The sequence below is a fragment of the Mya arenaria genome, chromosome 11 (genome assembly GCF_026914265.1).
Source record: "Mya arenaria isolate MELC-2E11 chromosome 11, ASM2691426v1".
Lineage (NCBI taxonomy): Eukaryota > Metazoa > Mollusca > Bivalvia > Myida > Myidae > Mya > Mya arenaria.
Window position 1 is genome coordinate 42,579,386 of NC_069132.1, and position 27,596 is coordinate 42,606,981.

Here is a 27,596-nt window from a genome sequence, read left to right on the forward strand (position 1 = left end):
ACGACCTTGAACATTTCCGTATGTTTTCTTAGAATTGAACTTATTGTACTGTCACTTAATACTGTTATTTGTGTTTGTTTGTTTTCTTTTGCAATCTGAAACCAGTTTGTTTCATAAGTGGCACTGCTGTACTAGTCTTAAATAATAGACGTTAAATACGGGATTCTGCTAAAGGATTTGCCATTAAAAATTCGTAAAAAAGTCCTTCCACGTATAATTCTCTGGACTAACTGCTGTACCAAAGGGCGGTGGTGCTGGGAGGGATGAGACCTTTTTCATTGTCAGATTTTGTTTAACTACAATGGGTTTTTAATGGTTGAGAATTAAAATGAGGAAAGAATAAAATTTTACAACGTATGAAGACTAGAAAAAAGATCACTAATATAGGTTACTATATTATATTAGTATAGGTTACTATATATTGTATACTACGTGTCAAAACCGATGTATTCAAACAAGAAGGTGACGTTTATTCTTGCTATGCTAGCTTCAATGCTATTTTTTGCTTCTACACGTGTGAAACATTTTAGATTTGCTCGTAATTTTACGATACGATTCTTGGTCAAACTACTTACTTGATGGAATTTTGTAGAACGATGCACCGCTGTGCGCGCCGTGACTCTTTGTTTTGTATGCATTTCTTAGTAATATTTAAGAAATCAGACATGCGTTAAAAGTTAGTTTAGTTCATTACTTTCATTCAACGAGTTGATTGTAAATTGTCTTGTAGCTCAAGCAATGAATATTGATATTAAAAGAAAAGTTGTTGTTGACGTGATTTTTATATATGCTGTTGTTAACGTGAACTTTTTCTCAGGTAAAAAAGCAAACTATGTTTAATTGTAGTCCTTACCTGGGACCAATCCTACTCCCAGACATAACAAACTTATCGTAGCATGCTAATTTTATTTTATAGTTTGAATTACTCTCTAAACTGTGACTATAATGCGTACAACACAAAACTTATATCCCAAACAATATTTCTATTGAAATGAATTTATATCAATTTGATCGATTTTAAATTATACTCAATTTACGTTCTAGGTAGGCCCGCATGGAAAGAAGTCCAATATACTCATTGTCCCTCAGTATTTTCACTAAATGTTAACAACAGATGGATACATTCAATGGATGAAGTATTGAATACACCAAATTTGTCAAAACACACTCCAGCTAGACCCGGCCGTTCCATAAACATTACCAAGTAAAAGAAAGACAACATCCAAGAAACGATAACATTTTATAACAAATCGCCCAACCTGAAGGTCAATCATATAACTGCCCATATCCAATTAAATACCCTGCTTCGAAAAAGGTCGAAATATCTTTATCCTGACGAAATCAGGAAATAATAAGAAGCACTGACAAAGGAATTGACTACCATAAAAATGAGAGAGAATATCATTTTCATCTAAGATCTATATCATTGATCTGTATTGCGAATACATGGAATCTATTCTATCCTTTTTCTGCTGTTTTAAAATTTTATGGGAGCATTTCATTAAATGCAAATTCTATGATCAGTTAAACAAAACTTACTAACTCTATAACGTAGAATGAGGATTTATGTAGTGTACATTTGATTTTCAGCTTTAATAAAAGAGAAACATCGACTTAAACGAGAAAACAGCAAAAAAACATATTAATTGCCCTTTTTTGAAGAAACAAAACATTCACAGTAGAAAGTGTATTTTTATTATTTGTAAAACATCGCTTTTATGTTTTTTGAAGATTCTGATGTGCCAAAAAGTTGCCATAGGTCATGCAATCTGAAGTCAGCAAAGAATTCCATAATTCAAGAGAATGAAGATGTCAGTCACCTTTGTAGGACTGGTCTGTGTGTAATCTATTCAAACTTTGACATTAACAGCAAATGTGTTATAATTGAGCAACAAATGGACAATTGCAAAATGCCGTCTTCTAAAATTTAGGCCATATTTATTATTTAAAACCAGAAACTTTCAGAATTTTTCAGTTTTGTGTGTGTTTTTTTCCTATTTCTTTTTTGTTGCACTATTTGTTCAAGTAGCAATCAGTTCAGGATACAATTATAATGGTGTTGTGCTTGTCATTGAACACAGTATCACTATTTATATATTGTTAAACTAATATGTAGTTACAATATTATGCATATATATATTATTTGAATAGACTAGACTAGAAAAAGACAAATTTGTCAAATTGATGCATTTCAGTAAGCTTAACATAATGGTTGTTCAAAAGTTTGCTGCTTTTTATTTAGCCAAAAGGGCTGTTACAGTTCTTTACTGTCTTTCATTCATTTGACCTGCATCTTATGTGGCCTTCATAAATAACAGTCAAGTTAATTGATTATTGGGGCCCTGTCATTGAGTTTCCTTTAATTATGTTTTTGTACAGGTTCCTTATGTTTAGAGAAAATACATTGATGTTTGTGTTTTCATTTTCAATCACAACGGTAACAAGCTTTTACAATAAACACTAGCTTTTGCAGTAAACATAACCTTTTACAATAAACACCAGCCTTTGCAGTGAACATAACCTTTTACAATAAACACCAGCTTTTGCCGTAAACATAACCTTTTACAATAAACACCAGCTTTTGCAGTAAACATAACCTTTTACAATAAACACCAGCTTTTGCAGTGAACATAACCTTTTACAATAAACACTAGCTTTTGCAGTAAACATAACCTTTTACAATAAACACTAGCTTTTGCAGTAAACATAACCTTTTACAATATACACCAGCTTTTGCAGTGAACATAACCTTTTACAATAAACACCAGCTTTTGCAGTGAACATAACCTTTTACAATAAACACCAGCCTTTGCAGTGAACATAACCTTTTACAATAAACACCAGCTTTTGCAGTAAACATAACCTTTTACAATAAACACTAGCTTTTGCAGTAAACATAACCTTTTACAATAAACACCAGCTTTTGCAGTGAACATAACCTTTTACAGTAAACACCAGCTTTTGCAGTGAACATAACCTTTTACAGTAAACACCAGCTTTTGCAGTAAACATAACCTTTTACAATAAACACCAGCTTTTGCAGTGAACATAACCTTTTACAATTAACACCAGCTTTTGCAGTAAACATAACCTTTTACAATAAACACCAGCTTTTGCAGTAAACACAAGCTTTTACAATAAACACCAGCTTTTGTAGTAAACATAACCTTTTACAATCAACACCAGCTTTTGCAGTGAACATAACCTTTTACAATAAACACCAGCTTTTGCAGTAAACATAACCTTTTACAATAAACACCAGCTTTTGCAGTAAACACAAGCTTTTACAATCAACACCAGCTTTTGCAGTAAACACAAGCTTTTACAATAAACACCAGCTTTTGCAGTGAACACAAGCTTTCGCAATAAGCGCTAGCCTTTGCAGTGAACACAACCTTTTACAATAAACACCACCTTTGCAGTGAACACAAGCTTTTGCAATAAGCGCTAGCTTTTGCAGTAAACACAAGCTTTTGCAATAAACACTCGCAATTAAACACTAGCTTTTGCAGTAAACACCAGCTATTGCAGTGAACATAAGCTTTTGCAATAAACCCTTGCAATTAATCACTAGCTTTTACATTAAACACCAGATTTTGCAGTGAACACAAGCTTTTACAATAAACTTTGGCTTTTGCAGTAAAATCAAGCTGTTGCGATAAAAATCAGCTTTTGCAAAAAACACACTATTTTTTGCAATAAAGATTAGCTTTTGCAATTAACACTACAATGGGTGAAAGCGAAAAGATTCTATCTTCTTTTTTATTTAATGTCACTTAGAACCTTTTCGCATTCACCCCTCGATGTTACTGTCTAGCTTTTGCAAGAAACACCAGTGTTTCCAATAAACAAACTACAGTAGTACAAATAAAAACTATTTATTCACTTGACATAGCAATTCATTTGATTCATCCTAATAGTAATAAGGTATTTGATCCACAAAATGCAAGTTTAAAATGTCATATATCACAATGATTGTTCAGAAATGGTGTGGTGCTAGAACAGACCAAACAGTGAGCTGGCATATTGCATTGGCTTCATTTGGGGGTGAGGCTGAAACAGAAATAGAATGATTAAATAACTTTGTATTTGTACAATGTTAGCACTTTCTAAGCTTATTTTTGGTGTAAAGTCTATAATGGTAAGTTCTGGTGATATCTATGCATATTTAGCAATATATTTCACAGAATAAGCACCATAGGTTATATCTCACGAAAGGTTTTGTCACAAGTGAAATATTATATATTGGTGTGAAATATATTGCAATCTTACACTGAAACAATTTATTTTCATTTCATGCATATAAAATTCATCAAAGTCAATATCTTACTCCTTACTCATTTGATAATTATTTAATTTAAAAATTGCACCCCAATCTACCAAATTGATGTCCTACCCTAAATGGTGTCATAAGAGTCCACATTGTTTGCAATTATGTTCTGTTTTACCGAACAAGTTTTTTTCGGGACACCTCAGCCATTTTCCATCGAAAACAACCACGGATGTATGCCAGTACATTAGTAGAATTGGTTCATAGAATTTTAAATAATAAAACTATTTCTAGTCTTTTAACGTGTATTTTGTATTACTTAGTTTAAATTAATTGCCAGTGAAGTGTATTATTGCATAAATAAAATTTTTAAAAGTAAATTCATCAAGTTTAACTGCTAAATTGAAATTACTACATAATCAACTTGCAGCGTAGTTAAATGTAAAGATTTCTGACATTGTAAACCGTCCATAAATGTTTTCGATGGAAGTCAGAGGTGTTCCAAATGTCTGTTTTACAGTGATGCAGGCTAAAATAAGTGAAATAATATTTTGATAAACTCATGATTTCAAACGGAGGTTTTATCAGGATATATATTCCACCATTGTTTTCCAATATATTTATCATAAGCATGATATAAAACCACCGCTTTGCATGACATTAGCTTACCACTGCATCAAATGAAGTGAATTTAGGTGTGAGATCTTCTCCCTTGAGTGTAATAAAGGCTCCTTGGTTTCCCATCGTATCACTAAAACAAACACAAGTATAATGTTATTCATGCAATCTTTAAATAGGGTTTTAATCAACAGGCCCCAATTTCTCGAAACTTCTTAAGCTTAACAGGCTTAAGTCGTTTATTTCAATTAGCCAAAATACATAATGAAAATGGATTTTAATAAATGAAAAATGGTTTATTCTGATAATCATACAGATTATTCCTACATAATTTCCGGAATTTCTTGAAGAAGTAAATATAACACATTTTATAGAACAACAAAAATAGTGAGATTAGCTTAATCCTGTTATAAGGGACTTAATAAGTTTCGAGAAATTGGGGCCAGACTTTCAGTAGGGTGCTGCAGCCTGCCATTTTGTGCACCCTGCCCTTTTGCCCTCATGGACCCTTCATGTGCAACTCTCCAGCCTTTAGAGAATCGAATACTTAAAGGGACTAGACACCAGATGAACCAATTAAAAGAAAAAAAGAAAATGGTCAAAAACTTACATTAATTTAACATTGCTGTGTACTTAAAGATTGATTGAATTTTTGTGTGTATTTATGCTGTATAAACGCAGAATTTATTTACATGGTTGTTATTTAACATGAAATTTTTAAAGATATCCGCACATATTTAAAGATAAACAATTACAGCTGCTTGACAAAATCCTATTAGAAAGACAGCAAATCATAAGTGTACGAAGAAAATTTCCTGAGCAATAACAATGTAAAAGTTAACAACGATGAAGTTAACAACATTGTTAACTCAAACAAACTCTGAACAATCGGCAAAATACCTTACTTATCAGTAATGGAAAATTACCAGTAATTAGGTGCTGAGAACACAGTAATGCATTTGCCATCATGTGCAACCTCATAGCCCTGCGCCTTGACCTCATGACTTCGGATGACATAGTCAAGCTTGTTCCTCTGTAGAAACCGTTTTGTGATGTCAGGGCCAAACTGGGTTCCTGTACCCCGCTTGCTTTCCGACACCCCACATTGGGGTTGCGGGTCAGACCACAGCAGGTCACACATCACTCCTGAAGTGAAAAATTGGTATTGAGTCAAACTCTTTTTTTCTGTAGAAACTGTTTAATGATGTCAAGAGCCAAATTGGGTTCCGGTACCCCACTTGCTTTCTGATTACCCCCATTGGGGTTGTGGGTGAGACTAACGCAGGTAACACATTACACCTGAAGTGATGAAGTTAAAATATTGTACTAAGTTGAGCTTGTCTTTCGGTATATAGTGATGTCAAGGCCATTTTGGGTTCTGGTACCCAGCCTGCTTTCCGACACCTGGCATCGGGATCGCAGACCATAGCAAGTCACAAATTCTGAAAATCTAAAGTGAAAAATTGGTATTAAGTCAATCTTGTTTCTCTGTAGAAACCGTTTCGTAACTTCATGGTCAAACTGGGTAACAGTACCCCACTTGCTCTCAGACACCCTGCATTGGGGTTGTGGGTCAGACCGCAACAGGTCACACATCACACCTGAAGTGAAAGATTGTATTAAATCTGTAGAAATGTTTTGTGATGTCAGGGCCAAATTGGGTTCCGGTACCCCGCTTGCTTTCCAATTACCCTCATTTGGGTTTGCGGGTGGGACCAGCAGGTGACACGTTACACCTGAAGTGAATAAATTGTTCTTAGTCAAGCTTGTTTCTCTGTAGGAAGCAGTTATGTGATGTTCATCAAATAGCATGTGGTATAAGGTTGTAATTCATGGGCATGGTAGTTATAGAATGAATACACAAGTGTTTATATTGCTTCATGGGGTAAAAAATTAGTGACCACAGTTGGCCGCTTAATGCACATACTTCATATAGTAAAACTGTACGGGTGGAATTTGGAGTGGCCTGATAAGGCAGGTGGCCATTCAAAGTGGGTGGCCTTTCAACCAGGTTCGACTGTTTGCCCATTCTTCTTATTACCAATTCTGATATGGGAGTAAATTCATAGAGAAAAACAAATTAAACAGTACATGTTTCAAGTACCTTGCTCTGGTGGCTGATGGTTTCTGTCGCATTTCCTGATATCATCCAGAGTCACTGTCTCATCCTTGAACAGGCCGCCATGCATGACCTGAAGAAAATTTACATTGGATCAATGCAAACTGTTTATAAATGCAGACCCGCTGCTTTTCTCTGATGACTGCTACTTTTGACAAGATAACGGTACTTGCTGCATCAGTGTGTGTGATTAATTATGTCATACATGCTACATTTGATTCTCACTTGGTATACACACACTGTACATATATTAACAAGACTTTAGAGCACCGTGGAAATAATGCCAATGCTTGTCTATTGTTGTTTTTTCCGTCAAAAAGGGGCAATAATTTAAGAGTTATAGGCCATGCTATACAAGAGCATACCGGTATTGTCACTTGCAACACATGTGTACCAAGTTTCATTTGAATGCATTGAGTAGTTCACATGAATATCAAGCTTAACTTAATATCTTGACAGATTTTCCATGTGTATTTACAATAATTGTTTTTGCATGATTTCAATAATGCTGCACAATCAGGCCATCAGGTAAAATTGTTGCTTCGTAACATTTGACACGTTTTGATGCGAATAACTATGACCTAGAAGAGAGCATAATCATGGAGTTTTGGCATTTGAAAAAAGTCACCTTTGCACAATACAATTTATTATTTGTATGATATACTCAGTGATGTCATTTTTTGTTGAATTACGGTGTAAGATCGATATTTATTTTACTTAGGGATCACAGAATGTTTTCTTGAGTGGTGCAGCCATGTTGACTGTCAGTGTGAAAATATGATTTTCTGCAGTCTCCTACATTTTAAGCTTAAATTTAAGTTAAAATTCCATTTACTTAGCGTTAATTGGAAAACCTTATGATAAAAATTATTTTACAGACATGACATCATTTGAATTTTTTTCAACCAGTCACAATGAAAGCTACGTCACTTTTGTCAAGCAATACAGGATCCAAAATTTATAAGAGTTGTACCATATTGCAGGAAGAAAAACAGCAGTGAAGATAATTATAAAGGATAATTATTTATAACAGTGTAAAAATCACAATATATTTCACAGAGTGAGCACTAAATCCTATATTTCATGAGTGGCGTAGCCTAGAATGAAATATTTACTTTTGGTGTTCACGAGGTGAAATATAAGAGATTATTTCTCTGAAAAGCATTTACCGAAAGTTTGAGCTGGAACACATGTGATGTGAAAGAAAAAAACAACAGACGAATATCAATTTGGCAGCAAGAGAATACCTACCAAGATCTTCTCGTTAATGCAGTGACACAGTGGCAGCCAGTTGAACACTTCTGTGAACAGTTCAGCCATTTTCTGAGTGTATCTGGAGGATGTTAAGCCAGTAACTTTGTAACTCAAACCCCCATTTATTTTAAATGCAAATCGTAATTGAACGAACCTTTTTGAGATATGTACAGCAGGCATTAAGAAAGGACACCAAGCCATGTAAAACTTTGATAATTTTTAACCATTTGCAAGTTTATAGATAGATTATAAAGAAAAAAAAATATGCTTCATTATCAAATAAGCTTCAAACCTTCATCATTAAAGATTTATTAGCTATTTTTACAAAAAAAATCAATCAATCAAATGGAATCAGCCAGATGACGCTAAACCTTAAAATCAATTATTCTAACCAAAGGCTTGTGCTTCGTTAAAGACAAAACATAAGCAAGAACTCTGAAGAAAAGATATGTATTACTGTAACTACACATTGTCCACTTTATCACATTGAAAGTTTTACATTTTGCTAAAGGTCATTGAGCTGATATGTTAATCAAGAGTAAACTGAAAGATTTATACAAGTTCCACAATAATGGTAGTTTTCACCACATGTGAAATACAAGGTCTTGCACTGTTGCATATGGTAAAGGATACTTGTGTTTTACTTCCCCTTCAAAACCATACATCTGATTCATTGTAAAACTTTCATGGTTCCCTGAAAAACAAAATTACACATTTCATTCACTTCAAAACACTGATTTCAACGAAAAAACAAACAAAATCACACATTCTGTTCACTTCGAAACACTGATATTAATAACTAAAACAAAATTACACATTCCAGTCACATCACAGCATGATATTTTCATTAAACCTTTTCCTGTTTTTAGGTGAAATTGTGCCTTAACATTAAATTCTGACTTAAAAACCCAGACTATTTTATCTAGATCCATGTTAACTAGAGGGCTCTAAAAACTGTTCAATTGCATGTCTTTCCAGTGTTACAGTAGTGAACTATCCAAACACAAACCTCTAAAAATGAAAAATTTAAAACTAAACTAGAATTCACGGTTTGGATGTTCCATCAGTCAGGAGCACCCATTATTTTCTATTAATCATCATGACCTTTGACCAGGTCACATACTGACCTTAAAATCGGTAGAGGTCATCTAATAACTATGACCAACTTGCATACCAAGTTTAATAGTGTAACAAGTTATTCAAAACTCATTCATTAGAAACAAAAATGTGACACCGACATCGCTGCACTCTGACAAATTCTGCCCTCTGACAAATTCATCATCATTGTGTTTTCCTTGCTTTGCAGCCAAGAGGTAAAGAAAGCAGAGCACTTCTCTCTTTAGCTTTCTCCTTCCAGAATATTGCTTTGAACATTAATAATAATTATCTTACCTCTTGCCATGAAGAAGTGGTTTGGATACAGCAGTTTTAATGAAAACAAGGTGAATATACACTCCACTGAGAACGACCCTCGGTCCACAAAGTCACCGTTGAATAGCTGTATAGAGTTAAAGAAGGTCTCATCTTTACGTGTTTTGTTTTGTTTTAAAGTAACACTCTTATTCATAATCAATACATACGCATGTAAAGCAAACAAAGACTTTGAGTGATACTCCTTAACTACTTAAACTAAATAATGCATTATATTAAGAAAATATTAATTAATAATAAAATGATTGTAATTGTGTATTTATAGCTGAACACGCAAAAATATTAAATGATTGGTGAGTGCTAAAAGATTAACTGTGATCTACTATTACCTCATATTAAAGGTAGAAATACTGTGTTTTCTGCACATTTATTTCAAATTAAAAGTTCTCAGTATCCTTCATAAGAACCATTGTTTTCGACATTTGTTCATCCTTTTTTGGAATATTAATACATTAGTGTTCATTGTAGAAAATCTTATTTGGGAGTAGGAGTGTATCTTTAAAGGAAGGGAGGTGTAGTAGAAATCTTATAGATAGTGATGTACCTTAGCAGTGAACAAAAGTACTGGACCTTGTTTCAATAATAGTAGTAAATTGAAATTATCTAAATTTTAGCCAGTTATAAAATGAACACATGACTTTGGAAAGCAAAAAAAATCAAATTGATGCCATTTGTTACAGATATATATCTAAGATTATTAAAGTTACGATTAAGATCATTAAATAAATCAAGCCTGTGTAAATGAAGTTAAAGTAAGATTTAAATACCGCGAATCCACGGACAAATCACATCCCTGCATAATAATAATGAGATAAGACATAGTTGTTTAAGTCAATATAAAGGTAAAGGATACATAAGGATTTGACTCGGAAGGCATGCCATTAATTTTAAATATGTTGAGCAGATCGTAGTACTGGCCATGAATATCTCCACACACAGTAAATGTCTTCCCCTGAAACACAAAATGTAAGATTTAATCACAAAGCCATTAATCGCTGCAAGATTCAGTTTGACAGGCCAGCATACAAATGGCAAATAAAGATACAAGGGGTGCAATTTTTGTATAACTAATACAATTTGAATAATTATTTATCTCTTTCAAGACATTATGCAAACACAGGTTTTCCCCATGGTTACAGCGTTAAACACTGTAACCATGGATAAAACCTGTGTTTATATTGACTTAATGGCACCAACAGTTGTCACATTTCCAGGACATCATAATGATTTCATAAACATTTTTAGCTTGTGTCTTTTTCAAAAAAAAAAGACGCGGCCATGGCCATGAGTCAGTGTAAGCAGTTGGCGCCACGCAAAAACTTGTGCCATAACACGCAAACCATTCAATATATATAAAACTTGGTACACTTGTTGCATGAGACAATGTGCACATCTGTAGCAAGACCCATACATCTGGCTTTACCAATAGTTAAAAACAACAACAACTGAACTGCAGCATTTCCCAGAATGCAATACTCACTGGAGGCACGGTGATGTCAACCAATGATGGTTGTTCCTTAAACAAGTTCTTCACATCTAGTAAAATCTGGAATAGAAAAAACAACACAAGGTTTGGAATGAATTATTTGCAGAACATTGGTTTGATCCCTTCAAACTGCATAAACGTCGTAAATGGCACCATGTGGATTTTATTTGGTTTCAATTTTCTCAACTTTGTTTTCATTTTCAATACTAGCTTATGTTCAATTCAAACAAATATGTAGCAAATATAAAAATTATTACACTTAAAGAGAATTTCTATTAATGACGTAAGATCAACTAAGATCTTTATTGAAGTGGGCCTCTGCGGGATCTTGACTCCAACACTGTTTAAGTGAGCAGCGGACTCCTATAACACTCAAACACATTATCCATTTTATCCCATCACATCTGAAGAATACTAATACTAAGTCACTCTTGTTGGCACAATGTTCCACAAGATTGTGGTCTTGGCTTCTGGGAGGAAACTCAGAGTACCCGGGGAAAACCCACTCGTCCAGCTTGTTAAGGAATTACAAAACTCACATGCGCCCAGGCGGGGGACTCAGACCTGGGTGGCTTTGGTGAGAAGTGAGTACCCTTATCACTGTGCTTACCAGACAGCCTTATAAATTTGAGGGGAGGTGCTATACTCGGGGATGTACAAATGTTAAGAATGTGTACATGTAGATACATTAGATCTTAGTGTTTTAAAAAGAAAGACAGTGAAAGGACACAGCATATTAGTGGGGTGATTGTGTAACTTGTGTTAATATGGTTTTTATCCCTAAAAGGCCAGATATAGCAAAAAAATATACAAAATACATAAGAATACAAGTAAAATCATACCGGAAATAAAAAGAGTGAGATTAAATACAAGCAAATTGCCAAAAAACATGAACAATCAACTATATCAAGTACAGATCTAAAGAAGAAAAAAACGCAGAATGGGTCTTCGAAAAAGAATTTGCTTATGCACTGCAGTAACGGTGTATCTGATCTCTACAACTACCAGCACATGAACATAGTCAAAAATAAATATCAATTTATTATAATAAAAGAAATTTATTAAATGCTTTTCAACAGTTAATAGAGATTTCTCAGTGAAATAAAATTGAAATTTCACAGTTCAAATAGTGAAAATATAAATTTTTCACAGTGAAATTTAAGCCCTCGCCATTCAAAATCAAATGTCAGTGCACACAGGGCTGGGACACACTTTCAATTACATTATTTCCGAAATGAAAAAAATACCATTAACATTTCACACCATTTTAAAGCATAACTATGATGAAAAGAGAAATTGTTGGTATATGTGTAAGATGCCAATATATTTCACGTTGTGAACACCAAAAGTAAATATTTCACTCGTGGCTAGGCCATTTCCAAAATATACCTGGTGGTGCTCACTCAGTGAAATATACACAGAAACAAACAATTGACCATGATACATTTTTCCGTTCCTCGAAAGCATGCAGTAAGCAATTACCTGGTATGCAAATTTTACCTGGTATGCAAATTTCCTGTGTAGTTTTTTCTGGTCCCTGAATGTGTCTAACAGACTCTCAACAAACTTCAGCGTGACCTTGCCATCCTCCAGACATGGGCCAGTGTAGTTCTCCTCTATAGCTGAATTTACCAAAAGAAAGATATAATAGCCTAGGGTTTAAGACAGTATTAAAAAAACTGGGTGCTGCAAAAAAGGGACAGGGTTCTAAGGAAGCAAAGGGTACACTGCATCTGGGTGTGAAGATTTTCAACAGTATAAATTTGACAAAAAATGGTTGACGTTATGTTTAATTTGGGTATAATTAGTTCGTCACCTTAGTGCAATAACTCAATAACTGCATAAAGATATAGAAGCAGATATTGAGTTCTTGCACTAAGGTGACGAGTTACAAATGCCAAATATGTCAAGTTTGTATATAATCATAATCACACAATAACTTTTAACCAATAAAAGGAATATTTGACAGTCTAAATGATTTCATTCTATTATGGCAAAACGGTACTCATGCTGGTCTTCAAGAGGGCAGAAGGGTGATTCCAAAGAAGGAAAGCGTGCAGCACCCTTCCATAACTCTTTAGCTTAAAAACCTGCCTAGATGTCACAACATTGCATTGTCTGTATTATGTTCTTTAGTTCAGCTTAGAACATTTTATAGTGCCTTATATCATACTTTTTTAGCTTAGAACATGTTCATGTTTTGAGGAAAAAATAGCATTGAACATTTAACATTGTCTGTGTAAATTTCTTAAGCTTAGAACACAAAATGGAAATTGTATGTGTACTTTCTTAAGCTATGAATGTTGACATTGTCTTTGTACTTTCTTAAGCTATTAAGAACATTGACTTTGTCTGTGTAATTTTCTTAAGCTTAAAACAATTTTCATCTTATGTGTACTTTCTTAACATTAGATCATGTTACACCATTTGTGTAATTTTCTTTAGCTTAGACGGTCCATTCACATTGCACTTGTATGTGTAGTTCAGTTTGAAAAAGTTTCTGTTTAAAATGTTATGTCGACTTTTAAACTACCTTAAATTCAAGGGCCCTGTTTTACATGTAATAAGATAGTTTAGTTGTATACCTTTAATTGCTAATGAGTGCATATGTACACCATGAAGTTTAAGAGCAAAAATATGCGATAAATGACCTTACAATATATTTGATTGTAAATCAAATGCAGCTGACACCAAAAACTAAGTTACCCCACAGAATTTACAATCTTAAGCCGTACGTTCTTTATTGAAACGAGGTCCTGATCTTTAATATATAACAATATGAAATTAAAAAATGATTGGAGATAAAACGCTTACGAAATAGCAAACGGCAATACCAAATATCTCAAGCCACTAAATTGACAAGACAATTATAATTTACCAGTATGCTAACAAGAACGTGGAGAAAATGCCAGCGCTTGTCTGTGAATTTCCAGTCGAAAAAGGGGCATAACTTAACAATTATTAAATTCAGAGTTGTTGGCCCTGCTGTACATGTGTGTTTTATCTCTGAAAACATTTGTACCAAGTTTCATTTGAATATCTTGATCATTTTAACCAGTAGCCAAGTTAAAATTTCTGCAACAAACAACAATGAAGCCAAGGTTTGAAATAACAATATCCTTTTTTCTGTCTGAAAAACAGGCAAGCTGATAGAAGGTACAAACCCATATTTGCTATATCCAGTGTCTCTGCTATAGATTTGCTGTCATCCACAGCTATTGCCTTGGCAAATGCATTCATCATAACTATCTTGTTACACTCTGTATACTTTGCTTTTGCATCTTTGTCGTTGGGACGAACCTTCTTCACCTGTAAGAATATTGCGATAGTATTTAATTCAAAACACAACTCAAGTCTGGATGAACATTTACAATCTGTAGAATATTGCGATAATATTTAAATCAAAACAAAACTCTCGTTTGGACAAACCTACGCAACCTGTAAAAATATTTCAATAATATTTAATTTTCCAACCACAACACTAGCCTGGATGAAATTTCACAACATGTAAGAATTTGCAATAATATTTAATTCCAAACTTTTCTAGAATCATTATACTATTTTGGTCTCAAAATACTTCAAGAAAATTCTATGTTTTTCCTTTACTCATGTGATTCAATAAAATCACATATCACACCAGCATAATTGTTAATACATACTGTCTCAAAGTCCTTCAAGGCAAGTTTAAACTTCCCCAATGCCATATTAGCCGAGGCCCTTCTGTAATATGCCTGAAAAAGAAAAGATTTTGCTGTCAGAAAATTAAACATAACTATATTAATTGCAGTCTTCGTCAGTTGCCCGAAGCCCGGGACAAGTTAATACTGTTTTGGACAAGTTAAAATTCATAGTTGGTTGCCTGAATAGGCAAGTGCATTTTTTCAGAAATTTAGACCCCTCTGTTTTCATAAATTCTTAAGCAACAATTTACACATCCTGATTGAACATTATTATATTGAAATTTTGGCTTTCGTATACTTATGCATGAATTGGTTATTTTGGGCAAGTAAAACTGTTTTTGGGCAATTGAAGAAAATTACTTGCCCCAAAACAGTTTGACTTGCCCAAAATAACCACATAAGGACATTGTGCTGAAAACAATTAAGGCCAAGACTGTACCTGGATTTAGATCATTTTGTTATGTTTTTGCAAAATATCAGTAAGTCATAATTAAAATTTCAATGAATTAATCCATTTCTCCACCTGTCTCCATGCTGTCATGGACAACAATGACAAAAAGAATGTGAAAAAAAAAATCATTTGAAAAAATGATTCAGCTAACAATTATCACCTTGATGTACTTTGGATCATATTTCAAGGCCTTGTTTGCATCTGTAAGAGCATATCCGAAACACTCGGTCCTTAGATATGCAAAGCTCCTGTTGCCATAGTATGCAGCTACAGTTGGGTTCATGTCAATGGCTTGGGTGTAGAATGTTACTGCTTGACTGTAGTCTTTGTCTGAAACAATTATATGTGAAGCATGTATTGAATAAAGATTGTACACATGTTCCGAATTGACGACAACATAACTCAACCTTTATCAGTGTGTGTATACCACGTAATAAGTTACGCCTTAAAATGAAGACTTAAAACAGAGATTACTTTTCTTTAACTGCACCATTTTAAACGAAACAAAGGCCAGTCTATGCCGCTTAAGGTGTCCGCCTTCGTTTTATATCCAGGAGTTTGATAAGATGATAAGTTTCATCAAACACTTTGATAAACTTGTTTCCAAAATAATGTTTTGACAGTGTTCCGTCTTTTGTGAAAAGGTTTGTCAAAGTGTTTAAAGAAACTAAACTCTAAATCAAACTCGACTAGTAAAATACTGAAAGCGGGGCTCTGTAAGCGGCATAGACTGCGCTATGTTTCATTTAAAATGGTGAAGAAATAGTGAAGTTATCTTTGTTAAAAAGTCTTCATTCCCAGCAAAATGTTGCCCTCCAATGTAGAATTTATGATGCAATTTATTACGTGGTATACACACACTGTATATGTAGACTTCTAAGTCAATCATCATGTCAGTTTATTTCAAGTGGAACACATGAAGTAAGTCTAAGTAGGTTTCAGTGAGGTTTTTTTGTGTCTGCAAATAACAATGGTAGCAAAAAAATAAATCCAACCATTCTTTTGGACATATCTTCACCTGGTAATGAGTTTTAAGCAATGAATTTCATTTTAAGCATCGGGTCTTAAAATATGCATTCATTAGCATCAGGTGAACATAAAAGTGGTAAAATCAATACTTTTGAGGATTTTCTTAGATACTCTACTCTAGCAAAGACAGCGTGGTGAGATTAAAACCACAACATATAAGCATTTTGGGCAGAAAAAGTCTTAAATAGTATGTTTTTTAGTCTATGCACTGCTCTTAAAGTTCCTAAGTCTCGCTTGCCACCAAGGAAATTTTGGTCAAACAAAAAAAGGAAAATTTGTGATGGTTGATTTACCAAATTGGGGGGAAAATTCCCCCCCCCCCCCAATTGGTTAATCAATCAACGCAAATTTCCACACAAATTGGTAAATCAACCAACACAAATTTTTCTTATATTGTGAAAAAAGCCTGTTGTTTCAACCTTGAAAATTCCAAAAAAACTTGAAACAAAGCGGCCCCGGAAATGGTATCGCTTTGTTTCAAGATTTGGAATTTTCAAGGTTGAAATAACAGGCTTTTTTAAAACTAAATATAATGTAAAACATGCTTCTTTTGAAATATAAGTAAAAAGGATAATTTTCACCAATCAAGTGTTTCAAAAGTAAAGAAAAAGTATAAAACAAATGTACACATTGTATGGAAATCTGATGTTATCAAATTTCTGGTTATAATTACTGTTGAAACAGTACATGGTTAAATTGTTAATGAATGACTATCATAGACCAATGTCATGCATTTAATCTATCGATCTACATATATCTTCCATTAATGTCAAATACCTACTGGAGGCTAGAGATTTGTGTGTCAAGCTGTGAGATTGTTAGTAATTAGTAAGTTGCGCAAGAAACAAAATAACAAACAAAGAAGAGGTACAGATAAGGTTACAAAAAAAATAAAATAAAAGAAGTTTTAACTCCCTCTGTTGAGACGGGTTCAATCGAATGACAGATTGAATTGCTCAAGGGTTGGGCAGGCTGCAATGATTGGTGGGAGGTTGTTCCAATGGAAAACAGCTCTTGGAAAGAAGGAAAAATTGTAATAGACTGTGGTTGCAATAACAAGTCTGTAAGAGGAGTTGTGATAATGTCCAGATGGTCTTGTCAGTGGGATTAGGTAGCTGAAAGTTGGGGCTCGCTATAAGATATTTCAGGCTTTCTGTCAGGATTTTCCGAAGGCTTATCGGGAGTGAGTATTGGTGTGGGTTTGACGTCGAGATTTTTTCATAATTGTAGTGCAAATTGTGCAATTTCCTGCATTCTTAGCTAGACTTATCTTCAATATAACTGATGTTTTTGATATTTTTTTGGTATTCCTTGGAAAAAAAAAACGAAACGATCACATGGTAGTGAGTAGTAATGAGGAGGCATGAGGAGTTTGTGTTTAGACATGTTGAAATTCTTAGACAGAATGATTTTTTGTTTTTAAAACTTCAATCGAAACTTCAACTTGGCTCGTTGCTGCGGGTCTGAGCGATAAATGCGCATCGGTAATTAGCCTCGCCGCATGAAGGTACGGCAGCCCCGACAAGTCATAAAGCCCTGGCGGAAACCCTGTATTCTTTACATAGAGTCTGTTATCAATTCTTCTATGATCAAGCATATGTCACGGTACCGATACCTACACATGTGGTGAGGAGGTGTGTAAGCGGTCCGGTAGCTCAGTCGGTAGAGCACTCGCCCTGATAGCGAGGGGTCCCGGGTTCGAGCCCCGGTCTGGCTGCACACTTTTCTCACCCTGTGACATTTGGCGCCCAACGTGGGGCCGTGGCAGCATAATGCGCTCTCAGTGTTAATTATGTGCATTCCTTAGAACTGGTGTTCCTCAAATTCGAGGACGAATTTCCAGTTTGCGGGGAAGTATGTCACGGTACCGATACCTACACATGTGGTGAGGAGGTGTGTAAGCGGTCCAGTAGCTCAGTCGGTAGAGCACTCGCCCTGATAGCGAGGGGTCCCGGGTTCGAGCCCCGGTCTGGCTGCACACTTTTCTCACCCTGTGACACATAATTCTGCATAACATTCACAGAACTAGCTTGCGTGTATTGGCATATATATCTGAATGTACACTGTATCATACAGGATCCCAAGTCTGTATCAGAAAGTGTGTCAACATTTATCTTAGGCTGAATTTTAGGGGTAACTTTTTACCATTTTGTTCAGAGGGAAAATATATATACTTTTCTCATTTTGAAACTTTAATTGAAAACAAGCTCTTATTTATATAAAAAACAATTATAACGTAATTGTTGAACATGGAATTTACATGCCGGGGTGAATCATAGACAATGGCAATAAGTGTTCGCTAACCAGTATTGACATATAATCAAATATCGCAAGATAAATATAACGAAGTGAAAGAATAATCACATACTAGAGAAATTGTTATAAAGTAAACGGATCATTATCTTGACTGAAGAAGTCGAAAAATAGTACAGTCGCGAAAATGTGTGACAAGTCTAAGGAATAACCCAGAACTATCTTTTAAAATGATAAATACTTTTGAAAAACTCATTGGCTTTATCTTTGTATTCCTCGGCTAGTTTCGCATCTTCATCTGACACCGTTTTCGCATCCGTTGCTACGGAATCGTCGGATTTGTTGTCACCTTCTCCGGCCTGCATGTTTTGGTCGGCCATTTTTCACTCGATACACACAAAATTCCAAACACAGTGGCAACATATTTTGATACATCGAAGTGCAGTTTGATTGATACGGACGGTCTTGCGAAAAGCTATAAGAGATACTTTTTAAAAAGCAATTTGAAATGTTATCATGTAATTCAGAGAAGAAAGTTTATTCTAAAAGTGTTATTTAAACAATACCGTAATCAAGTCGTTTAATTTGATTACGGTATTGTTCTATACAGTAAGAGGCTATTAGGATTTGGCCGGCGTGAGGATGTATTTTGACCCAATTAGAATTACGAACCCCAGTCAAACTTATCGACTACCGGCTCAATTGTTATGACTCATGTATATTTAATAAAATGATACCGGTGAGTCGTTTATCTGTGGATGTCGAAAACCTGCTTAAAGGGGCTGTACTCCGTATGCTAAAATAGCGGGGGAAAAAAGAAAATTGTCGAAAACTGACATAAACTTGGCATGGATGTGTACAATGCATTGAAACTTACTAACTGAAGTACCTCATACTTTACAATTTATTTAAGTTTAGCAGTTATTTCGTATTTTCCACTAAAAAGATTGCTGGATATGTCTACCAGGTAGAATTCATTCCTTATGCGTGATTGGCTAGCCGGTGTTATCACGTGATATTACCAAGGTACGTGTATAGCTTAATTATGTAATTAATAGAGTAAGCCGTCGTAGCTCAGTAGATACGACGCTGGTCTGCAATTTTGGCGACACGATTTCGAACCCGGTCTCCGACACAATTTTCTTTTACATTTTGGTACTTTTTTTACAATTATGATATCAAAGCGTAACACATTCCATTAGATAATTGTCCTGAGATTTGTTACAGAAAAAAACTTTTTTGGTGCGAATCTGGTGTGCAGTCCCTTTAAGGGTTCATTGTACTTTATATTGTACTCATTATAAATAGATAAATGAAAGGTCTTCGCATTGATACAAAAAGCTTAGTTCCATCATTCACAACAACATATAGTTGATTAACGCGAGATTAGCAGCATCAGTAGTAGTTATATGATAGTTCGTAGAAGGAATAGTAGTAGCTGTTGTTGTAGAAGTGGCATCAGCAACAACAGCAACAACCATTCAGCAGGAGCGGCATTAGTGTTAAGGGTATCATCATCATCATCATCATCATCATTGGTAGTGGTTGTGGTGGTGGTGACGGTGGTGTTGTGGCGGTGGTGTTGACAGTGGCAATAGCAGAAGCAGTAGTGGTAGCATCAACAGCAATAGCTGCAGCATTATCACCTGTATTATTAAGTCTTAAGAGCACACGTATTAAATGACCAACATAGTCGGTTCTGTTCGGTGGGGTTAAATACCTATTTACAGTATCGATCGTTGGGAGTCATGTTATTATTTGGGGGGGGGGGGTTAGGGGTGTCAATATTTTACAGAAAAGGAGTCACTCAAGGACAGCGACCATTGTCGTGATTTTATGTGGGTCAAAAAATGTTCTTTCACCGGTCACTGTATGAAGACAATGTCAGATGAACACAAAACTAAGCAATTTTCTAGATTGAAACATTGCAAAAACAAATCGCAATCAGTTATACGAAAATGCATTTTACACGCCTCAAAATGTGTTCATGTTGATATGAACAAAATTGAAGTTAATTTAACATTCGGAGATTCAGTTTCGCCAATGTGATGTATTTTTTCAAGTTTCGTTTGTATTTTCCATTTTCCATGGTGTATACGTATACTTACGAATTCAATATTTTTTACAGTGAAAAAACAACAACAAAGCTTTAAAAATGAATAATATGAGTGTATGGTTTTGTTAAAAAACGCGAACACAATAAATCTGACATTTTAAAATCAATATCCATACGCTTAGTAAAGCATACCCTTAAATATAATTCGACCTATGAGACGGCCAGATTCATATATAATGTAATAACGATAACATTTTCATTCCAAATAAAACGGTTGGTTAAGCATACCATTTTCATTAACATCTGTCATATGTCTAAAAAATAATGTTACTCATTAAAATCAATATATTTTTGTTTAAGAATAAGTAAATAATAAGTTTGACTAAATTAAGTACTCAGCAATTATGTCTAACACTTGATACTTCTTCACGTCTTTCTGGGCAAAATTAAATACATTCTTCCAAATCTTGACCCGAACTACAGCAACTCCCTAGATATGATATTACATGATTAAACACATGGTCAGATTCTCGGTCAATTAGGGATTAATGTTTAGCTGAAATTGACTCTCGCGTAGAAATGAAAAGTGGAAAAATTGGCTGGTATTTCTTGGCATGTCTACAAATATGCTAAATGTACATGTTCTGTAATTTATTGATGATGTGCCACCATTTGTAACGTGCGACGTCAACACGGGCAACAGATCCCTTCAGAAAAAAGCATGCCCAGTGTTGAAGGAGTCGACTGGTCTTTATATACAGTAAATTCTCAATCCACCCAGAGCCCGGGCTTTGTAAATTTGCATATTACCAACCAAGTAAACATATGTACTATGAATTAACCTACTTCCCGGTCTAAAACGGAATGTTATACTACGAACGCACATCCGCCTACAGCGGACCGTTACATTGTTATAACTTATAGTACTTTTGATTGCACATTTAAAAGTGTGCAACGTGCGAAAAGTCGAACAGCCCAACTTCAGACATGAACATAGTACACTCACGTCTGAAAATATCAGCAAAATCTAGAAGTATCTAAATTACATGATAAATATAATGCCTCCTCTAAACAATACTTTCCCATTAGGCTTGATTAATTATAACTTTTTTGCCAACTACACATCAATGTACCATGCTCTAATTTCCATGTTTATAAAACTACTTACAATTTTGTTATTTCAATGTATGCGAGTATCATTTCTGTTATACTCTTTAAAGAACTAACCATTTTGCAGTGGGGATGTCAAGTAGCGGAACCGTGCCCGTGTGGATTGCCCGTACAGCCGGTATGCATGAATATAATAAGGAACAGCTTTCGTAAATACTTGTTCCAATATTTGTTCATTTTAACCTAGCTAGTGTATGCTTTTATTTCAAGGCAACAAGCTCATTGTTATGTTTTTGAAATGTTATGAATGTTTGTTATTTCCATGTCGGAAAATAGCTCATTGATCTAATGCTTTTTGTTATCATATATACCCGATTTAAAAAAAAGATTCTTGTATCTTGTATCTCTGCCGAACTTACTTTACGCCACCTGGTCCAGAGACATTAAACATATACAAATTAACATACATGTTACAGGGGGTCCAACGTGTTTTGTGTTTTCCGAATTTTAAGTGAATGAAATGTGTGATGCGGAATAAAAGAGATTTTGGTGTTTTGATGGGATATCTTTACCTAGTAAGTGAATTTTATCACGTTTCTCGCAATATAAATACGCTTACCCTGAGGCCACACGTGTAAGCTTCTCTCAGTTTTTCAACCTATGTTTCTAGTAGCATTAACAAAAAAGCTTTTGTATAAGCTCAACAATTTCTTGTTTACAAAGTGAAAATAGAATATTGCGTGACGTTCGATAAGTTTTTATTTTTTATTTTGCGGTCTATAATTTGTGACGTTTACCACAAGGCTCGCTTCCAATATATTAATTATATAATATATATTACTGCGTTCATACAGTACAATATTAACGTCAAGTTTTATCTACACAAATGACTAGGAGAATGTAAATATAATATGTAAAATGGTACACAATTTGGTTTAAATATGACGTGACTGTCTAATAAACAATTTTAAGTTATCATCATTAGTCTCATAATATTTTCAAATCTTATTTAAAAACACAAACGGTACACTTACTTATATAAACAGTACAGAAATTATGTCACATCATTTACAAAAAACAACAACGCACAAACACAATACAAAATTTGTTGCCGAGTTGAATACATATTTTGTGACTAACAGTGTTTCAATTTAAGCAAGCACACTGCATTTTTTCAAGTGCTACAATAAACTGGAATTTGTAGTAGAAACATCAGTTTTAGATGTACTACCTATATACAACTTAAATTTCAAACCGTCAAGTTTTCATTCTTGGCCATTTTTCGCACCTTTTATTGTAATGGCCAAACGCTCTACAGTAAGCCATTGTTATTATTATAACACATTTATTTATAGAATATTTATTAGATTTATTAATAATATAAATAGACTGAAGAAACCACAACCGGAAGGCATAAAATTATTACTAAATCGCTAAAATAGAAGAAACAACTAAATTTTGAGGAATTATCATTCAAGTATACAACTCTAAAATTATGATACTATAACATGTAGAATTTCTGAGCACCACTGCAAACATTTATACAAGTACTATTTCCACGGAAAGTGATATAGAAATCTGCTATTTGAACCTTCAAATTTTATATTATGACATAAATTCCCAGGGTTTCAAATCTGGGATGAATTTGTACGGGAACTAGCGGTGCTGGTTCTCGAGCCTTGCTCTCTGACTGAGAGCCACCACTCGTACGTGTGGTCGTGCATGGTGCGAGATCTGTCTTTTCTCCTGTCTTTCTCATCGTGCATGCGTATATGGTCGCGCATGTTACGAGAACTATCTAATTATTTTCTCCTTAACTTATCCCTCACCCTTACTCCTATCTACTTCATTATCTTTCGCCACTCATGCTCTTGTCTCTAATCCTTCTAAGCGTATCTTTTAACTCTGTTATCTTTCTCTTTTCGTTTCTATCTTTCCTTCCTTTCACCCTCTTCTGTTCTCCTATTTTCTTTTACCATTCTTTCTTCCCTCCTTTATCTTTGCTTCTTGTCCTATCCCCTAGTCTAATCTTCCTTTATCCCCCCTCTTCCATACCTCTTCTCCCCTACCTTCTCTCCTCAATTCTTTCATCCCCTTTCTACCTTTTATTCTCCCTCCTTGGCTTCTCCCCATTCTCTCCTATCCTTCTCCCATCCCTCTCAATATCCTTTCTCCCCTAATATTTCTCCCTCTTCTATTATCCCTTTCCTATTCTCCATCCTTCCCTGCCTTTTTCCCATCCCCTCTTCTATCCTCCTTCTCATCCCATCCCTCTCAATATCCTTTTCCCTAATATTTTCCCCCTAATTTCTCCCTCTTCTATTATACCTTTCCTAGTCTCCGTCCTTCACCTGCCTTCTTTCCATCTCCTCTACCCTCCTTCATCTCCCTTCTCCCATTCCTCTAAATATCCTTTCTCCCCTAATATTTCCCCTTATTCCCCCTCTTCTGTCATAACTTTTCTATCCTCCATCCTCCCCATATGCTTCTTGTCCTCTTCTATTCCCTAGTCTATTCTTTCTTTATCTCATCCCCTCTTCGTACCTCTTCACCCTTCCCTTATCGCATTTCCACTCCTTTCTCTCTTTTATTCTCCCTCCTTCTCATTTTCTCTTTCTATCCTCCTGCCCTTCCTTCCTCTCCCTTTCCCACCCCTCTCAATATCCTTTCCCTCTTCTGTCATTTTATATCCTTCTTCCTGCCTTCTTCCTTTCCTTCTTCTATATCCCGTTTTACATCCCTTTCCCTTTTCTATTTTGCCTTGTCAACTTGGTAGAGCGTTCGCTTTGGATAAGGGAGGTCGCGCGTCAATATTTAAAGTAGTCTGATATAACAATATTATATGTATGCTGTAGTTATGAGATAACATAATTTATATAAGTTATATCCAGTTGATAAAAACATAGTGTCAATCACTACAATGATATACAGTAATACACCGTCTGATATCTTTCCGTTTTTCGTCCAAAAACCAACAATGAGTTTTGTTATGTTTTATTTTTTCACAATAAGACATTAAAATATGGCGTGAATATCGGCGTTTACACCCAACAGCTACTGGTAAATATATACAAGAATGTAAGTAACATATTAAACATGAACAATGACTGTTTAGTATTTGGTTTGGTTCCAAATCGCTTCAATGAATGTAAAGCAAACCAACGTTTGAATGTAAGAAAAAAAACCGCATCATAATTGGTATAATTTTTAATTCATTAACAAATACAGAACACAAAGCCGGTGAGACACAGGTGGGCACCTTAGCCATTAGACCTCTTTCGCTAGACTTCTCATTGCGGTTCCTTGATGTCACAAGGAACAGGTAGTTCTGATGTTGGTAATTTGAACCACTCTTGCTTGCATCCACCACAATAGTTGGCTCTAAAATATAATCATTAGAGCAATAATAAATATACACTTTGTAATTAGTGTACACATTGTTTTTTAGGGGCTGTATTTCAGTAAAAATATCATAATTCTTTCGTTACCTTTAAGATAATAAATGATGTCCTAAATTGTCACATAAAATGTACTGAAATTATATAGGTTTAACAATGAGACGATTTATATAAAAAAAATAGTTTAAACATAAAGGGACGCCACAAACAAGACGTATACAGGAAAGTACACTCAAATTAAATGTCTCAATAAAATAATAGAAACTTCACGGTTAAGCCCAGTAGACTACAAATTAATAAAGATAATGTTTAAAGAAATTAGGACTAAGGACAAACACACACCAAACAATAGACACAACTTAACAATATAACAAACCCCAAACAAAAGTTACTTACCAACAATATAGTAAATACCAAACAGTAGTCACCACGCAACAATTAATACAGACACCAATACAATAAAAACTACACAACAGTACAATCAATAACAAACAATAGATATGCTACACCAACACAAAAACGCCAATTAAAAGTCACAACACAACAAAATCAATAGAAATTTGAAAACTATCAAAAGTATGGCCACAAGTAAATGTTTGGGTAACTGTTTAGGCACAATCAGAGAAAAGTAAGTTACAGAGAGAGTATTAAACGGCATACTGGCGCTTAATCTTGCACGTGCCCCAACATCAGTACGTGCAAAGTAAAACATACCAGGATCATAGAAGTACAACGACAATAGAGTTACCTGCAGGTTAGTCCTTCTGGTTCCTTACAAACCCAGCCTTGACATGGGTTTACCAAACATTGAACTTGTTCCTCTTTCGGGCATTTCTTTGTATTGACACCTGAAAAGAGGACACAATTAGCTAATCAATCAATCTGTTAGCCAGTTAATCAACTCCACTCAACTTAACATTGTTCTTTTGCATTAAATATGTAAACATGTTCATAGGAAATACAACATATTTGGTTATTCAAAAGATTGATTCATTGATTCCTTGATTTGTTCGTTCGAGTACTCGTTCGAGTATTCATTCATTCATTTTATGCCATCCATATAGTTGTTTGTTTACAGTCTTCCTAGCGACTCACAAAAAATCATTCAATGCAAATATTTATTTGACCTCGGGAGACAGCTAGCTATCATATTAAAAATAATATATGCTGTTTTCTTGTCAAGCCATCATTTCGTTTCAAAACAGTAAGTCCCTACCTAACGGCCGACTAAAAACGTCTTGGTCGGGTCCGACAAATCGGCCTTGTATAAACCACATACTGGTATATAATCGACCAAAATCTTAAACTTAAGTTCTTTTCACTAGCGGTTTAGTTCAAAACAATGTTATTAGTTGAATGTAATGCACCAGTCAATTGTAACCACGGTCCCCCAGGACCGGGAAATAGCGGGGACTTTGACTTTCGGTCCAGTCAACCCCCGGTAAACTCCCCAGGGACAAACTGCTGGTAAAAGCCCTGCCAAAATCCCCCCACCCTAGGGGCATCCTAGGTTAGGCCATTTTCCCACTATTCCGAACAAAACCACCGCTGTCAATCGGCACTGCGATGCCACCTGAAAGGTAAAAACACGACCCATTCCCCCGCTATTCCCGGTATCTCTCGGACTTGGGGGGGGGGGGGGGGGGGGGGGGGGGGGGGGGGGGGGGGGGGGGGGGGGGGGGGGGGGGGGGGGGGGGGGGGGGGGGGGGGGGGGGGGGGGGGGCTTGGTTACAATTGACTAGTGCATAAATTCGACTTATAAAGACTAAGTCACGTATATCGTGTCATAACATTACGTAATTATTTTCATTCGTTCTTTTAGGGCGTTGAGAATAGCGTTCAGCTGGACTACGGATGTTTCCAAATCGGTTCCGGAGACGAGAACGAGGATGAGCAGGTGCCCGTTGGCATGGAAACAGAGGAGCAGGCAACAAAAACTGAGATATTCCGAGCTCTCTCTGATCAGCAATATCTGAGTGATGGGGGTGAGGAAACGACCTCTACCGAAGATGACACACTGCGTTTTTAAAACTGATTCCGCAGTGTTAAACATGGAGTTCAAGTCATAATATAGAAAGCTGGTCGAGACATTCCAATTTTAAATGCTACTTGTCAGTTGTTAATTAAAAACTGTCAACCATCTATTTGGTATTAAAATAATTAAGTATGAAATGTTTTAACAATACAGTCATGTGGATCCCGTATTTAACCTATATGCGCTCAAACTAAGCATGTATGTGAAAACGGCCGGAAAATGTCACCTGCTATTTGCTCATTGCAAAATGCTCGATGCTATTTACCGATGGCTTTTTTCTAATTTTTCGTTGCCAATGTTTATAGTCAAAATGCCATTTTCTGTTCTTTAAATTTAAAAGCGTGAATTTTGACAACCTTTAAAAATCATCTTTTACCAGAAATAAGCGAGTACTCTCCAAGATATA

General features: G+C 35.2%; 1 protein-coding gene and 1 non-coding gene across 2 annotated transcripts; one reads left to right on the forward strand and one right to left on the reverse strand.

The window, feature by feature from the left end:
• Window positions 1–3,862: 3,862 nt before the first annotated feature.
• Window positions 3,863–18,971, reverse strand: LOC128208202 (serine/threonine-protein phosphatase 5-like). The gene is made up of 14 exons (XM_052911650.1): window positions 18,833–18,971; window positions 15,470–15,639; window positions 14,838–14,909; window positions 14,343–14,487; window positions 12,679–12,800; window positions 11,173–11,238; window positions 10,546–10,644; window positions 9,654–9,759; window positions 8,895–8,955; window positions 8,259–8,340; window positions 6,993–7,080; window positions 5,815–6,034; window positions 4,940–5,021; window positions 3,863–4,053 (listed from the first exon to the last, which is right to left on the reverse strand). The coding sequence occupies exons 1-14, from the start codon at window positions 18,969–18,971 to the stop codon at window positions 3,997–3,999; spliced, it is 1,509 nt and encodes a 502-aa protein (XP_052767610.1). The 3' UTR covers window positions 3,863–3,996.
• Trnas-uga (transfer RNA serine (anticodon UGA)) lies at window positions 17,983–18,055 on the forward strand. The gene has a single exon. It is a non-coding gene; the product is annotated as a tRNA-Ser (tRNA).
• Window positions 18,972–27,596: the final 8,625 nt, after the last annotated feature.